This window comes from Pecten maximus, chromosome 2, assembly GCF_902652985.1.
Source record: "Pecten maximus chromosome 2, xPecMax1.1, whole genome shotgun sequence".
Classification (NCBI taxonomy): domain Eukaryota; kingdom Metazoa; phylum Mollusca; class Bivalvia; order Pectinida; family Pectinidae; genus Pecten; species Pecten maximus.
The window spans coordinates 6,408,533-6,426,722 of record NC_047016.1 but is presented as its reverse complement, the minus strand read 5'-3'; the positions used below and the strand labels follow the sequence as shown (position 1 = coordinate 6,426,722).

Here is an 18,190-nt window from a genome sequence, read left to right as displayed (position 1 = left end):
TAACTCAGACTTCCCTCACTACTTGTAATGTATCGTGTATTATCATTTTTATCTGAAAAAAAAAACATTTGTTGTACAAGCTAAATCCCTTCACTTTAAAAATTACAGGATTTGGTCCACATTTTTCTTGAAACATTGTGTAGAGTGACAGCTCATGATCAAAAACGGAAAATATTTGTAATATAACTTATAAGAGTAGTTTGAAATGGTTACTGGAATATCCAGGTGAGCGATGCAGTCCCTCTGAGCCTCGAGTTGTCCAAATAAAGCAATTAGTGTACTGAAATTATTCTGTAGATGGTGGAGATTAATAGAGTCCATCATATGTAGGTATGTGGGAGAGGGAAATTCTACTCATGGGTGTAGAATTTGGGGTCAGAACCGAAACTATTTTTCTCACACCTTTTTAGTGAAATACATGTACATAGGGAAATTGATCTAACATGGCGAATCTATATAGAAACTTTGTATTTTTTCTCGGTGACCGCCAATAAAACCAATAACATATTTGAAAGATGAGAAAAAAGTATGGTTATACCATGAAAAACAAACTGAATGTCAAAGTGTCAAGATAACAACAAATGTAAATTAATGTTTGTCAGAGGCAATCAGCTTTCCGAAAACTGCAACTGATGTTCCACATCATGTCATATTTCTCCGCCTATGCTTGCTTGCACAACGAAAAATATCTAGTCTTCTGCTGTAAAAAACAAATTCTCGATAAACAGTAACAATATGACTAAATTTATAAATTAATAATTTGGTCAAATGACACATAGAAAAAATGATATAGTGCATTTGTGAAAGTTCTTATAGATATAAACAAACAGAAGGGTTTTCCCAGTGACGACACACATATAAACAAACAGAAGGGTTTTCCCTGTGACGTCACACAATTAAAAAGTAGTCCCGGACCTAAAGGTCACTCGGTGCACCTAGCTATGTGGTATAGAGATATCCCACATGGGTGTTCCAAAGGAACAAATGTATCTTACATATACAAAGGTGTGAGAAAAGGCTTTCCTACATGTGTGTAATCCCTTTTTTGATAGTTTACAAAACTACATTATTATAATAGCACATTGGTTGAATGTTCCTAGTATTTTGTGTAGACCTATAGGGCCTGTTGACACTGTGTTAATACCACATGTAAGGTCTGCTTGATATCCCAATGGAAACATACGTTTTTGTCACATGAATCTGTGTTGTGTTGAGCGTCTGACTGGATGTGTTCCTCCCTGTCACAGTCAATATAGTTCATACTCTCTACCCAATTCTCTATGTCTTGTCTACATCATTTTGATGGGAGAATTTAACATACATTTGCATGAATTAAGTTTTAGACACATTTTATTATCAAAGTCTTTTCTTTATTTTTTTGACTTAATTATATGCACTGGTGAATATATCAACCTAAATAATATGTATATAACCCTTATATTATATTGATATACGATATATTCTGAAGATTAATTTTCCCATCAGTTTACATACTTTCATATACAATAGAATTTTAGGATCGTTGTAAATACTTAAGAGATGTTTGAAATACAATATGTTACCTTGAAGTTATGGGAATTGCCATACAAAATAAGTTATGAGCAATGATAAAGTTTATGAGGAGAATGACCAGGAAGAGTCATGTGATCATTCCATGTTGCTTTGATATATACATTTACTAGTTATATATATAATTGTGAACCTAGCCAGGTTTGTTATTATGTGTAACTTGGTTTGATAGTGTATCTGTGCTATAACATAACTGGATTATGCTCTAACAGGTCGTAGATAAATCTGCATCACAGAAAGGCCTAACACATTCAGAACAAATATTGAAGGACTATTCTTGTACCTTAACCTTAAACTTAGTTATACATTTAAATTTATAAATTTGTAGAATTAAGTTAATAATACCATCACTTTTAAAATAATGCAATGTAATATACATGCACTTTTTGACATTTTTCAATCTTCTTTGCTATAAGCATATAACAATGATATACAGACGGTAGTTGATGGTTCGATCTGTCTATTGTTGTAGTATTAAGTACCGGAACAGTGTATATATGATACTTTATGTGTGTGTAAACATGTTTTATTTTTATTTTAGGTATTAAGAGAAAAGGCAACAAGCATGAGTTATCCCGGGATGATCCTAGTAAGTAATAAGTGTCAGATGTTACTGAGTTTAATAAATGAAACGAAATGGACATCACCTAATCTTGATTGCACATTTTATATGAAAGTCAATGCTGTTTGTCATGCATCTGATGTGGGACCCTGTACTGGTGTCCAGTCTGTCTCCTGTATGTCGGTCAACACTGTTTGTCTTACATCTGATGTGGGACCCTGTACTGGTGTCCAGTCTGTCTCCTGTATGTCGGTCAACACTGTTTGTCTTACATCTGATGTGGGACCCAGTACTGGTGTCCAGTCTGTCTCCTGTATGTCGGTCAACACTGTTTGTCTTACATCTGATGTGGGACCCTGTACTGGTGTCCAGTCTGTCTCCTGTATGTCGGTCAACACTGTTTGTCATGCATCTGATGTGGGACCCTGTACTGGTGTCCAGTCTGTCTCCTGTATGTCGGTCAACACTGTTTGTCTTACATCTGATGAGGGACCCTGTACTGGTGTCCAGTCTGTCTCCTGTATGTCGGTCAACACTGTTTGTCTTACATCTGATGTGGGACCCTGTACTGGTGTCCAGTCTGTCTCCTGTATGTCGGTCAACACTGTTTGTCTTACATCTGATGTGGGACCCTGTACTGGTGTCCAGTCTGTCTCCTGTATGTCGGTCAACACTGTTTGTCTTACATCTGATGTGGGACCCTGTACTGGTGTCCAGTCTGTCTCCTGTATGTCGGTCAACACTGTTTGTCTTACATCTGATGTGGGACCCTGTACTGGTGTCCAGTCTGTCTCCTGTATGTCGGTCAACACTGTTTGTCTTACATCTGATGTGGGACCCTGTACTGGTGTCCAGTCTGTCTCCTGTATGTCGGTCAACACTGTTTGTCTTACATCTGATGTGGGACCCTGTAGTGGTGTCCAGTCTGTCTCCTGTATGTCGGTCAACACTGTTTGTCTTACATCTGATGTGGGACCCTGTACTGGTGTCCAGTCTGTCTCCTGTATGTCGGTCAACACTGTTTGTCTTACATCTGATGTGGGACCCTGTACTGGTGTCCAGTCTGTCTCCTGTATGTCGGTCAACACTGTTTGTCTTACATCTGATGTGGGACCCAGTACTGGTGTCCAGTCTGTCTCCTGTATGTCGGTCAACACTGTTTGTCTTACATCTGATGTGGGACCCTGTAGTGGTGTCCAGTCTGTCTCCTGTATGTCGGTCAACACTGTTTGTCTTACATCTGATGTGGGACCCTGTACTGGTGTCCAGTCTGTCTCCTGTATGTCGGTCAACACTGTTTGTCTTACATCTGATGTGGGACCCTGTAGTGGTGTCCAGTCTGTCTCCTGTATGTCGGTCAACACTGTTTGTCTTACATCTGATGTGGGACCCTGTACTGGTGTCCAGTTTGTCTTTCTGTCTCCTGTCTGTCAGTTCACCCGTTTGACCTCACTTGAATTTCTGAAGATTAATCTAATTGAGACAATCTATTATTCCTGAAATTTCACATGATTGGTATATTGTTATATGTACTGTAGATGTTAAAAAGTTCTGCAGCCAAAGTAAATGTACTTTTAAAAATCTTTTATTATGGTCAGGCACACATCAGAGCACATACTTTATATTTACAGAATGAGTCTATGATCTGATAATTTGTACTATTTCTCTCACCATTATTATTATGTGATTTTCATTCAAGTTATCACATGTGGAATTTGTGTTAAATCTATTTATAAAAGTGAACTTGGTATTGTAAAAAGAAACAATTCATAGCCTGATCTATAATCAGGTGTGAAGTATCATACAATGTAACTTCAGAAATCTGCAGTATAAAGACAAATTGATTGTAGTATGTGTTCAATTATCACGCATATATACAGTGTATATATTACTTTTCAGATGACTTGAACAGTTCAGTGGTCAGTAATGGACATGGTGATGGGTCAAAGTCTTCACTTGAGAACAGCTACAAGGATGGTTGGTATTATTTGATAGTTACCTTTACTCCGTTCTGTGGTGGCCGGACATCAGAAACATGCACAATTTCTATTGATGAAATTTATGTTCAAACAATAAATATATGAGTGTTTGTAACTATAAGTAATGAAATTAAGATTGTAGACAAATACTATATGTCTTTGCCGTAATTAGTGATACTTCGGGTCGAATTAAGAATTTTCAGAACTTCATTCTCAAGGAACTTAAAATTAAAATTGAAAGATAAACTTCATAACACCTTACCTTCCTCTCAAAATATTGTTTAAGGATAAATATTGTATGCTTACCCTCCATATCTTCATCGCTAAGGACGGCCAAGAGATTATTAAGATCTAGATATTGTAGAGTTTATGACATTAACGCAAGTTACTTCCTATGTCAGGAGTCAACACCAACAAGCAGATACCAGCTGTAAAGCAGTAGAAAGCTCTGAACCAGTTTGCAGACCAAAGTCAGATGAGTTGATTACAATTTTCATGTTTACTTTGTAGAAAGCACAGATGACATATTGGCTAAATACAGAAAAAAACCTCAAGGGATTTTGTCATCCCAGAGTACTGAGTCTGGTGGTGCTGCTGGGAGCTCAGTAGATGGTGTTCCTGCTACTGTGGCATTCAGCAACAACCCTATCAAGGAAAAAAGGTTTGTGCTTAATTTTCTAATTGGTTAAAAAAAAAAAAAAAAAAAACAATAAAGAAAATAGAATAAAGCAGAATAAGAATTTTTTGAACATTTGAATTAAAAACAAAAGTAACAAATAGGTGAACAAGAGGTTAGTTGCAAAGACGTTTGGGGGTTGATATTACTGTCTTTAAATGTGTTAACAGCTACAGTGTATGAATTTTTATCTTCTCCTTACATCTAACTATTGGTTAGTATTGGAATTTGAAAATCAGTCAGGTTGCCAGAATCGACTGTTTGTTTAAATGTATCAAAATATTCATGAAATATTTGAGTTACATTATTTGCATGTGACTAACATATCAATTTTGATTTCAAAGCAAAGTCACTACTTTCTCCTGGTGAATATTTTTGCATAAGGGTTTAATTTAGTGTCAAATTCGGATATCTTTTTCTACATTTTATGTGACATCCCTCTCTATGAAAAGTATGTATTTGAAGTAAGATACTGACACTGTTAAAAAAAGGACAGAATTCTAAATATCTGTTTTTGTACTCTTCGATGGGATGCTGTGCACTTTTGGGTATAAATTGCTTATCATGGGGGTATTGGCCCTTGTGATGCTTCATTGTGAGGCCATGATAGGACTATCTGGCTGTCTACCATTATATAGATGTAGGGTATTTGCTATATCGTGAGGCCATGATAGGACTATCTGGCTGTCTACCATTATATAGATGTAGGGAATTTGCTATATCGTGAGGCCATGATAGGAGCTGGTTCTATCTGGCTGTCTACCATTATATAGATGTAGGGAATTTGCTATATCGTGAGGCCATGATAGGACTATCTGGCTGTCTACCATTATATAGATGTAGGGAATTTGCTATATTGTGAGGCCATGATAGGAGCTGGTACTATCTGGCTGTCTACCATTATATAGATGTAGGGAATTTGCTATATCGTGAGGCCATGATAGGAGCTGGTTCTATCTGGCTGTCTACCATTATATAGATGTAGGGAATTTGCTATATCGTGAGGCCATGATAGGAGCTGGTTCTATCTGGCTGTCTACCATTATATAGATGTAGGGAATTTGCTATATCGTGAGGCCATGATAGGAGCTGGTTCTATCTGGCTGTCTACCATTATATAGATGTAGGGAATTTGCTCTATCGTGAGGCCATGATAGGAGCTGGTTCTATCTGGCTGTCTACCAATATATAGATGTAGGGAATTTGCTATATCGTGAGGCCATGATAGGACTATCTGGCTGTCTACCATCATATAGATGTAGGGAATTTGCTATATCGTGAGGCCATGATAGGAGCTGGTTCTATCTGGCTGTCTACCATCATATAGATGTAGGGAATTTGCTATATCCTGAGGCCATGATAGGAGCTGGTTCTATCTGGCTGTCTACCATTATATAGATGTAGGGAATTTGCTATATCGTGAGGCCATGATAGGAGCTGGTACTATCTGGCTGTCTACCATTATATAGATGTAGGGAATTTGCTATATCGTGAGGCCATGATAGGAGCTGGTTCTATCTGGCTGTCTACCATTATATAGATGTAGGGAATTTGCTATATCGTGAGGCCATGATAGGACTATCTGGCTGTCTACCATCATATAGATGTAGGGAATTTGCTATATCGTGAGGCCATGATAGGAGCTGGTTCTATCTGGCTGTCTACCATTATATAGATGTAGGGAATTTGCTATATCGTGAGGCCATGATAGGAGCTGGTTCTATCTGGCTGTCTACCATTATATAGATGTAGGGAATTTGCTATATCGTGAGGCCATGATAGGACTATCTGGCTGTCTACCATTATATAGATGTAGGGAATTTGCTATATCGTGAGGCCATGATAGGAGCTGGTACTATCTGGCTGTCTTCCATTATATAGATGTAGGGTATTGACCAGTAACTATCTGGCTGTTTTCCATTATATAGATATAGGGTATTAACTACTGTAACATTAAAACCTTTATGCTATATCAAACCAAACATACACACTATTCTTGCTTTGTCCCTATACTCTATCACTTTCCCTTCACAGATTCTCTATCCGAGATGAGGATATGACAGATTCACCTCACTATGATCCAAACAATTTGGAAAACTGCTTTGCATTCATTGATGCCAAACGTAAGCTTCGGATTGTGCTGAGTTCTGCTGAGTTCCAGGTGGGTTACACCCCCTTGGACCTGACCTATGGAGGTGTGGCGGGGTCACTGCGAGAAAACAACAGCAGGACAGATAATGAGTTAGTGAGACTGCTTCGTGCCCAGCTGGCTGAGGCAATAAGCCTTCAGAACAAGGACCTGATAGCACAGCTTCATGAGGCAATCCGATGTGTTCGCATGTTTGACAGTGATGGGTAGGTCCTGTTCTTCACATTGACCCATACTGGGGTATTAATGGCTTCTTGATATTGAATATTAAGTTGCGTATTTGCTGAATGAATTAAACTTTGAACTGATTTGTAAAATGATAACAAATTACATTAGATACAATAGATTAGGCCTGATTTTCAATGCTTCTTGCAGCGCTATTTTTAAATGTTGGGCTCAATTCTCCCTACCCGTGTCGGAATGTGTTTCTTGGGAAGCTGAGAAAAGGCTGTTGTGGTTGTGTCCTTGGGCAAGACACTTTACTCTAATTCCTCGTGATGGCATGGGACAGGTTTCCCTTATGTTGTTCATTGAGGTAGTCACAACTGCTACAAGAATTGATAAACCTAACAAACAAACTGTTCAAATTGCCAGTAATAATGAAATTTGATTGGTCCCTTGTTATGTATATTCAATTTTCAGTCTGATAAGGAAACCAAAATGGCAGAGACGTGGCCATCTTGCTATTTTTGAAGACTTGCTGAACTTGACTCTAACCTTTGACCTACTTTTGAAAACTAGTTCTGAGTTTCAACTCACTCGGCAAGCTATTTTGTCTTCTGATAACTTTAGTCACCAGAATTTTAGTACAGATCCCAACCAGAACAAATGTAACACAACCTGACTCTTACCAATAAATATTGATGCAGTAGCTCAAAAGACAGGGCTGGCAATGTTGTAAGCCTTGTTCAATTTCATTATTTTTTTGTTGGAGAGAAATAAAAATGTTTGTATTTAGTAGTAAACGTAAAGGTATATGGTGATGATTGTTACATTTCAGTCTGAAGAAGCTGGTGCGGGCCCTACAAGATGAATACCACAGTCGGTCAGCCTATGTGTCTTACCTGATCCGTTGTAGACAGGGCCTGCTCTCTACACTCTCTCATGTCACGCGACTTCTCAACAGGGTCAGCAGGTACATCTTTATGTCATGTTTATACTGTTAATACGTGATAGAACAAGAATATTCACCAACGAATCAAGGAAATGTCAGACTCCTTGGGGGGTAATATTCATAAGGACTGACCTTTGTAAGTCTTTGTTCTTCATATCAAAATGTTTACCTTCTTTTGAAGATAAGGATTGTTTCAGTAAAATATCTGTCCAACAGGAGATGTTCCATATTTGTTAAACAGAAACCACCTGCTATATGATAACTAATCATGTCACAAATAGGGAGTTACACAGATAAATTATCAGCAGTTGTGGATTACCATCTTTGAATCACTTGCGATTCAAACTATCACAACCTGGTCTAATCAGGTCGGTGGAATAAAATCTTGTTCACTTGATGAGGAATGTTGGATATGAATTTGATATTTTAACAGGTACAAGGAAGTGTGTAGTCGGCACCTTACAAGTGTACTTGTCCACATGTTTATTGAGAAGAAGGAAACCAGTGTCGTAAAATTTATATCGGACTTCCAAAAGTTGAGTGTACCGGATGAAAAGGTAATTGAAAACCATTTCGTAACCACCTTTTCATTAACATTAAGAATATCCTTTCTGTACTTTATATAAAATAAAGTTTAGTTTGTATTGTTAAATGTCATATAACTTCATGGTCATTATGGTCATTAGCTCTTCTGTGTGTGAGATGCATGCGTGAAGTGAGTGTGTGTTTTGGGAGACTGTGATATGTTTATGTTTATTTCCTTGTGATAGCTCGGAAATGATGCTGGATTTATAGTGCTACCTTGTCACATTATTGTTGACAAGGGGCGAACCAGGTGGCCTATTCTCAATGCTCAGGAGTGCATATGTAGCAACTACCATTCTTATGGACCCTGGTATGTCTTGGCCAGGGGACAGAACCGAAAGCCTTCAGCCAAAAGTGAGCCAGTGTCAAGGGAGATATGAGAGAAGAAAGTTGTTAAGAAAGAAAAGATAAAAGATAAAATACCAATTCTAGTTGCCTTGTACGACTCATGCAAGCAGGCAGCAGATACAATTCTCAAGCCCTACCTGAAAGAGCTCGGAAGTAAATCAACTAGTAGTAATCCTACCACGTCGGTAAAGCAAGCTGTAATATTGTAAAATTATTTAATATGTCCATTGTATCCCTGTTGTTCAGTTGTGTGATCAAATTCTGAGGAAGGTCATATGAGGATGTAGTATAAAAAGACAATTATTTGACATTGGTTGCCTTTCAGACTGACTTTGTGGAACATTTTCTGCAGTACCTTTACCAGAACATGAACCAGGATCAGATATGGCAAGGTAACACAATAACACCTTCCTTGCTTTAGTCCTTTACTTTGTCTTTTTGTCAAACCTGACAGAGAAGATATCTCATGCTTTGCATTTTGATTGCGTATAACCTTCTTTCTACTGTTAGAAAAAATGCCAAACATTTTGATTGCGTATAACCTTCTTTCTACTGTTAGAAAAAATGCCAAACATTTTTTAGCTATCAAATTTTTTACCATGCCATTATAACCCCTTATCCATCAAGATCAAGTTAGATCATCAAGTAGCTGGACATGTCCGAATCTGAAATGTTCTCTCTTAAACAGTAGCTGCAATAAAGAATAGAAAATAAAAGACTTTGGTGTAAATCTTTTTTAGGTCACCTGGGACGAAGACTTAAGTGATCTGTTCTAACTGCCTTTTGTCCTCTTTTGTCGTCTGTCGTTGGTCTTGCGTCCGTAAACAATTTCCATTTTCGACTTCTTCACCAAAACCGCTGCACCTAATTCAATGAAATTTTAGCTTGTATATTGGCACTGACTGACCCCCAGGGGCTTATGAGCAGGGCCAAAAAGGGTCAAATTAACTGAAATTTCAAAACACTTCTAAAAACCCAAATAAGGTAGAATCAAATACACTTAATATATGGAAGAGTCCTAAGGTGCTTTACCAAAATTGAGAATTTAATGACCTGGCCATGGGGTCTCATGTTGTCCCCTGGGGAGGGGATAAAGTTTACTATAGTTTATAAAGTTTTGACTATCATTCTAACTTTGTTAACAATATCAGCATGGGATGACAACTTGACCCCCTGGGCTGATGGGCAAGGCCAAAAAGGTTCAATAAATTAACTTATTAGTATTTCAAAACTCAGATGACCATTAAGGCTCATGAGCCTCTTGTTTTCTCAAGCTTGTGAAGAAGTGGTCTTTCTATGTCATTTATGAGGCAGCTTTGAACAGACTGAGATTTCAGAATTTCCATAGCTAGATTGAGGTGGTTTCATTTTGACGTTGTGTTTCAGCTTCAAATGACAGTCAGATGGAGGATGCACGTGTGGTTATAGAACGCTACATCATGAGCCGTATCTACACTCACGCCATGTTTCCTAATGGCGACGGGGACATCATGCGGGACCAGTAAGTTTACTCTTACAAACTACTGGTACTGTGCCTTCTATTGCCTTTGGCATTTTTCTCAAGGAATGCATGATCATTGTCTTATGATGATTAGTTGGAATTTCAATATTGATAATCCAATAAGTCTTAGCCTTGAAAGGCGAGGATAGTACCCAGTAATATTTGGTACCACTGTTTAGGTATACATGAGAAAATAGGAAACAGATTTTGATAAATCCAATACCGGTAAGCCTGAGGCTTGAAAGGCGAGGATAGTACCACCCCCAGTAATATTTGTATCACTGTCTAGGTATACATGAGAAAATAGGAAACAGATTTTAAGAGTAAATTTCAGAGTTATAAGGTTTTGTTTACCTCAAGGGGATACAACACAGTCGGGGAAATAATGAACTAAATGTCATAAAAATTGACATGAGTCATCTTTGCTTTGTTGCAAAAAAAGTTTAATCTTTGTGAGTACATTATATAGCATAAAAGCATTTAAAGGTTACATGCAGCTGAAGAAGACAAGTTAGTTCACTTACCACTTAGGATTGTCCATATTTTGGGAAAGCTACTGTCTGAGGCTGCACATCAGTTGTAAAAAAATTGCCATGAAATGCCTTTCTGGTGGGGTCCCTAATGATGGACCATTTAGATTTTAAACTGTTCTTGTGTAATTAATCATAGAACTGAATGAAGATGTTTAGGATCCTTTAGCCATTGCAGTAAATCTGATCACAAAATTCAGATCAAGATATTGTCAGAGTCAGGGAGAGTACAGTCAGTGTAAACATCATTGTGACCGTGTGACCTGTGACCAACATAATTCTGTGCTAGTTTCGTACATTTTATAAACTAATTGATAAGATTTAATCTTACTCTCACTAATCTATGATGCACGTGTTTCATAGCAGCAATTCTCAGTTTGACATGTGATTTTGCAGTCTGACCAGGCTCTGAATAATTCTGAAGTTTTGGCATATCTCTCACTGATGATAAACAAAACGTTCTGCTAAATAAACAAATAATGATTTAATATAAAGTTTGCAATAAACATAATTGAAGTTGTATTACGCACTTTGCCTATAATTCAGAGAGATTTGTGTGAAGCATGTGTCCTTATAGCCACCATTTTGACACGCTAATCATGCGATCGCTAAATTTAGCCAAATTTGTGGGAATGACAGCCAAAATAGAGAGAATAACAAAATATGAGAATTCAGGCTTTCACCGCAGGAATCAAATAAATGACTTTAAATAAGGGAGATTTTGTCTCATGCCAGGAGGTATGGCATATATGTTGTGCAGTTTTCCTGATGTTGCAACCCAACAAACATCCTTACTATATCTAATATATATTGGTGCTAACAGGGTGGATAACTCTCTCAAGCTTTACTCAAACGTAGGTCTGATGTTCGATTAAAAATCTTTTTCTCAGGTTTATAAATCCAATTGAATTTTGATTTTCAGAATTTTTTATTGTAAAGGTATAACAAGGAACTCAGCAAATGGTAGAGCCTACAGAAACGTCCCTGTATTGTTGATTCTGTGTGAATTGTATTTTACCTAATGTGAGCATTCTGTTGATGATATTGATTTATCCCTTGGTTGTTTCAGAATTCTGCACAAACATATCAAGCTGTTGAGCCAGGTGATCACACCGACCCACAAGGACTTGGGTATTCCAAGGATGTATCACTTTGAATGTCCCTGGACAGCAGCCCAGAGGGAAATCTACATGTTAAATGCGTATAAGGTATGGCCAAAATGTAAAGATATGTAATGAAAAGAAACATGGCCAAAATGTAAAGATATGTAATGAAAAGGAACTGAAAAATGAAGATGCAAGTATTATACATATTATCTATAACTTTGATTTTTAGTTCATCTGAGTCATTGAACTTTTATCTGTTGGCTATTGTTTAGCTTTTTCTTGTGAACATGATAATTTGAGTTAATATGACTAGATATTTATGAAACTTGGTATGCAGTGTTAAATCAGTAAAATCTCTAAGGAGTTTGACAATTGGGCAGATTCAGTTGTAATTTATAGAGTTAAGGCCCTTTGTAGTTTTACTGCCACTGGACCATGTGAATACAATAACTTGAATGAGTATGAATGGATTGTTATGAAACTTAGTATATAGCCTCATATCAAAAGATCTCAAATAAGTTTGACAATTTGGCAGACTCAACTTTGATTCACAGAGTTATGGCCCTTCATAGTTTTGCTACAATTGAACCTTGTGGACATGATAACTTGAGTAAATATGAACATATTTTCATGAAAGTTGCTATGTAGCCTTATATCAATAAGATACCAGATGAGTTTGACATTTGGCCTATTCATTTATAACTTAAAGAGTTGTGGTCCTTTGTAGTTTTATTACCTTTGGTCCTTGTCAACATAACAACTTGAACAAATAACACTTTGTGTGCAGCTTTAAACAATGGGACCGATTTGATCCTAAATTACAGAATTTTGAACAGTATTCTCATTTGGACTGATCTTATTGTAATAGTTACAGCCCTTTTCAGTTTAGGTCATGATATTGGGCCAGTAGCATGCTTTATATCACTTGGTTGGTCATCTCTGGTTTTTACAATCTAGATTTTGTAAAAGGGGATACATCTTTATTTTCCTGATATGATTGAATTTCTATTGGAATTAAATTTAACCTTGTTAGAATTGTTGGCCTGACTGACCCACGGGCTGATATGCAGAGCTAAAATCGGTCAAATTGACTGAAACACTTAACAACTTGGGTGACCATTATGGGCCTCTTGTGAATTTGCCTTATGAATTATATTGATTTTGTTCATGGAAAACTTAAGTACACATTTTAGACCGTATATTGTTTAAATCTATGTTTAAATACTCATTTGTGTGAAGTAGCCAATATAAGCAGAATTTCTATTACTTGGCTTCCAAAATGATTTCTTTTTAACTTTGATTATCAATGCCTTAATTAACTTAAGCTTTTATCAATGTTTTCCAGACACCAAAAGACAAGCTGCAATGTGTACAAAGGTGTGCTGCCACCATTATGAACTTGTTAAGTATGGCTAACGAGAAGTCCGTTCCTGCAGCTGATGACTTCATGCCTGTGATGATATATGTTGTGATCAAGGCCAACCCCCTATGTTTGCTGTCTACAATACAATTTGTCAACAGCTTCTATGGGGACCGGCTGTCTGGTGAGGAGCAGTATTGGTGGATGCAGTTTTCGTCAGCTGTTGAATTCATAAAAAACATGGAATACTCATCGGAATGATTTTACATTTAATGTCTTTACTGTTGAAGAGTTCATCATCACATATCCTTTAGACCATGCATGATCTGTGATCACCTCTCAACTGATACACATCCCTGGTGATTATCGTTAATATTAATGTATATCGGAACCAGCTTTGTTATGCACCAGCTTTAGTTCAGGAATCCTTTTTCTTTAGATTTCATGTAAGATATCTGATTTGTTTCATTATCATCTGAATGCTAACGTTCATTATAGACATTTTAATTTTGCAGGGAAGATGATATTTGTATTAAAGGACTAGTGCTGCTTTAAATGCACTTTCGTTATGTGTTTACCATAATGTGACAAAAGAATAGTTTAGGTTGTTGTTTGAAAAGTTGAGAAATCATGCATTTTGTTGAGATTTTATAGGTAAGTTAGTATCAGGCATCTTGAATGATATCCTTTTCTAATATAATAGAAAGGTTTGCTATGGTTAAGTTGTAAACACAAGACCTTGTTCAAATTATTTTCAAAGATATCTCACTTTGATTTGCCATCCCTATGCAGACAGTCATGCCCTGTTATTTTCTATGTAGGAAAGAAACAAAATTTCAGCATTACAGTCCATATTGTAGTGCTATTTTAAAACTGTTCAGAAATATTTTGTGTATTAATATTTTGTTAGCTCATCTGGTCCAAGGGTCCGATGACCATGGTTAAGTAGGTAGTAGATGATAAAATATTTTGTAATGTTCCCCTTAACAAAACCCATGTAGTCAGTAGACACTTTTATTAATAACAAACGAGCCAAAACTGTTCAAATTTTGTTGTGTAATATTTTATTTTATCTATATGTGCACATTATTGAAATCATCACAAAAATGAATTTCCAATTTACAAATTACAACAAATTTTTCACAAAGTGTTTAAAACAGAAACACTGTAAATGTATAATTTAGTTATTTGAAAAGTACAAAGTGCTCAAATATTTCTAGCTTTAATGATAAGTGTAAGTTAAATGGTCTTTAGATTCCTGCTTGATGAAGTGTCAAGTCTGAAACATGGGTCACTTGGTTATCAGTATTACAATGGTGTCACTACATGTACTTGTTTGTAAATAGCTTTTGTTTACCCAGGAATATTTTTTATACATCATGTTTTAAATCATCAATATATGATTTCCTTGGGTTTCACCTGTGTTTATATTCTACAATAAGGACTGGAAGTGTAATTATATTTAATTTATGTGCATTATTTACAATTCATAAATACATACATATATGACGTCATATCCACTTTGATATTTACAAAATTTGCATTGTATTTAATAATTGAATTATACTCAATGTGTTTATGAAGTGCTTTGTTGAAGGTTGGAAGGTTTGTGATAAGATATCTCAATGCATTCTTTATTTCCTCTATAGATTGATATATTGTGATTTGTTTTTTATTGACATAACCATAATTGTGCTAAATCATACAGTACCCTTTGCCTAGATTTGGTGATTGATATGTTATTTTCTTGACAAACATTTAATCATAATAAGTGTTTGGTATTGGAAAAACAGTGAATGCACTATGGGGTATTGATTGTAGCTAGCAATACTGTACAATAAAATGATATGATTTTAGAGAAATTAATTTTTTCACATTGGACATTGGTCCTGCCTAGTCATAATTTTAACATTGCCATATTAATTTACCACTTCGTACCAGATATCAACAGTTGAAATAAAAATTATAAATATGTTCAGTATTGAAATATGTGTAGACATCAGTTTCCTGAAGTTACTGTCAGTGATAGCTCTGATATTATTGCAATAAATATTATGCATTTCACTCCAGAAAACTACTTACAGTAAAACAGGTTTATCTGGACACTTTTCTTTTAATTATTCAAGCGATGTCATATTTTGTTTCCTGGATGGAAGACAGTTGTTTAGACAGTTGTTTTGAGTTAACCAAATTCTCTTGAAAAATTATGATTTGGATTGTAAGAAAATTATCTTAAGATATACTAATTCATATAATATGCTGGAGGTTTGCTACACTGGCAAATTGCAGAATAGATATACTGAGATGCTTTTATTAACAATTTGCAAGATACAGTACTATTTGTTTATTACTTTAGCCAAATGAACCAGTCGTCAAGCATTTAAATGTGTCTTGATAAGAAATATGTTTGGATAGGACAGATTTTTTATTTTCACATGTTATTTTTTCATATTACCAGGCATGGTCTCTTTCTTCAATATTATGTGGAATTCAATGAATGAAAAATAACACAAAAGTATTTATATGTTATTTGGATATGTCTAGGAAAAAATAGACTAGATTAGGTTAGATATTTCTTGTATGAATAAAAAATAGGAAGGGAACTGAATTTGTAGACCTATTCCACCTTTATACATAGATAGCGCTGCCACTTACCTCATATATTCTATGATAAACTTAAGGATCGATTAGCTCAAATAATAGAAATGTAGATATAAGGCATTACTTAATACCATGTGGATAGTTGTGCTAAGGTTAAGTGAAATTTGTTTAAAGACCCGATATAAAAAATAAAAAAAATTAATTATAACATCACCACGAAGTGAAAAGGATAGTATATTTTGATATTAAAACATTTTAAATAGTTTCAATGTTGTGATATTTTTCTGTGGATGTAAAAAATAAGTCTTTACCTTATTTATATTGTTTACACTAAATATTCATCAGAAAAATAATATTCAAGAATAGCATTATTTCATGTTGTCAATATTTATAAAGAACTGGTTTTAATATAGTTATTAAAGTGGAATAGGCAAAATGTAATAGTCTATTTTTTCTGATATTTCAAAGAGCTATAATTTCAAAAATATGTTTGAACTGCAATAAAAATATCATGACTATACCTTAAAGTGTGCTCGAGTTTGTGTAAGGCCGTCTTGAGCAGTAATTCTCGGAAAAAAATGTATTTATTTTGTACCTAACAGCCGCCCATGCTTGTTCATTGTGCCAATTCCAAGGTACCAGAATAGCTACTGCAAAATGCTAGCTGCCTACAAATGTAATTAAAAGAAAGAAAATTCCCAGAAATCTCAACAAAACCCGAGGTCTTTATTAATTTCTTGCCTTGTTTAGGGAATTCTGTTAATATTTTCAGTCTGCCATGTAGAATATCACTACATTCCAAGTAATTGATCACATGCACAGGTTTTCATCCAAATTTCATATTTTTTTCGTAATGGTTCATATATTCTTCATTTGAGTATATAGACGTTTGATTCACTTGTTCATGGCTGTGGGCTACCTTAATCGTCCACTTGAATTGTACTTGCTCAGAAACTTGCACCAAAGACTGCTCACAATGTTTTAAACCTGCATGTAGTATCTCAAATGATAAGATGGTAGATAGCTTTTTTTACTATAATAAAACAACACCCTAAGTATCAGATGTGAAATGATCAGACGTTACTCAACTATTTAACCAGACGATGTATCCATAGAATTAATTACAAGGCCTTTTCTTTATTTTATTGCATCATCATAGGGACTTGACACAAATTCCTAAACCACAGTACATATATGGACCATGGGTTGGGCATCTAAGCAAATTCTTTGTATATCATGCAACATGTTCATGCTTATCTACCTATATACACAGTATGTTGACGAATCACAAAATATTTATCAGTTATTGACAGTGAATGCCTTGATAAACAGTGTTATTGCTCAGTATCACATTGACAATGTATAGAATTAACTTCACAAGGGAGACTGCTGTTGTTCTGGAATTTGAGTTGTATCTAGGTTGGTAGAATCTGTTTAGTTAATGGTTGGCTGAATCACACTTTCAGTGAACCATACTCAGCTGTATAGAGGAAAGTTATATAAAATGTAAAATATTGGGAACTATGATATATATAATGTGGTGGAAGCATAAAAAGGTCAATTATAATGACTATAACTATTTCTAAATGAGCTATTCAAAACTTGTATGTCAAAATATGTCGACAACACTTGCAAAGTGTACAGTATGTGAGAAATGAGTTTATTTATATGCAAGTTATATATGTTTTAATAGAATTTCAGATGCTGTAATCGTTTCCTTCATAAAGATGTGTTTTTAAAATAAACGTTTATTGCAAGATGAGATATAAAATTAAAAAAAAAAACATATTACAGTGATATTCTGAATTGTATACATATATAATCTGCACACCTTTCTTGTACATTTGTTTTGTTGATGATTCTAGACCCACGCGTTCCTGGGTCACATGCCATAACATATACTCCAAATTATACATTGGAAACTTAAGGTGTTCGTCGTACCATTGCCTGTTGTAGCTTGCATGTGTGTTACTGATTGAGGAATTGTTGAGAATAGCAAATGATAGCAGCATTGTTTCAGGAGGATTATTGTTATCGAAGAAAAGTCATTGTTGCTCGTTGGAAATAAAGGCAGTTTGAAATTTGATTTTTTTTTTTTTTTTTTGTAAAG

General features: G+C 35.5%; 1 protein-coding gene across 3 annotated transcripts in view; it reads left to right on the top strand.

Annotated features, from left to right (window-relative positions):
- The window catches only part of LOC117315195 (GTPase-activating protein and VPS9 domain-containing protein 1-like), a 46,735-nt gene extending 28,569 nt beyond the window's left edge, over nucleotides 1–18,166 (top strand). For all 3 annotated transcript variants that reach the window (XM_033869355.1, XM_033869349.1, XM_033869343.1), the window contains 10 exons: nucleotides 2,111–2,158; nucleotides 4,031–4,108; nucleotides 4,621–4,771; nucleotides 6,821–7,141; nucleotides 7,936–8,070; nucleotides 8,483–8,606; nucleotides 9,308–9,374; nucleotides 10,369–10,483; nucleotides 12,083–12,221; nucleotides 13,465–18,166. In XM_033869355.1, the coding sequence (XP_033725246.1) occupies nucleotides 2,111–2,158; nucleotides 4,031–4,108; nucleotides 4,621–4,771; nucleotides 6,821–7,141; nucleotides 7,936–8,070; nucleotides 8,483–8,606; nucleotides 9,308–9,374; nucleotides 10,369–10,483; nucleotides 12,083–12,221; nucleotides 13,465–13,740 (1,454 nt within the window). In that variant the 3' untranslated portion in view covers nucleotides 13,741–18,166. The remainder of the gene's footprint in view (nucleotides 1–2,110; nucleotides 2,159–4,030; nucleotides 4,109–4,620; nucleotides 4,772–6,820; nucleotides 7,142–7,935; nucleotides 8,071–8,482; nucleotides 8,607–9,307; nucleotides 9,375–10,368; nucleotides 10,484–12,082; nucleotides 12,222–13,464) is intronic.
- Nucleotides 18,167–18,190: the final 24 nt, after the last annotated feature.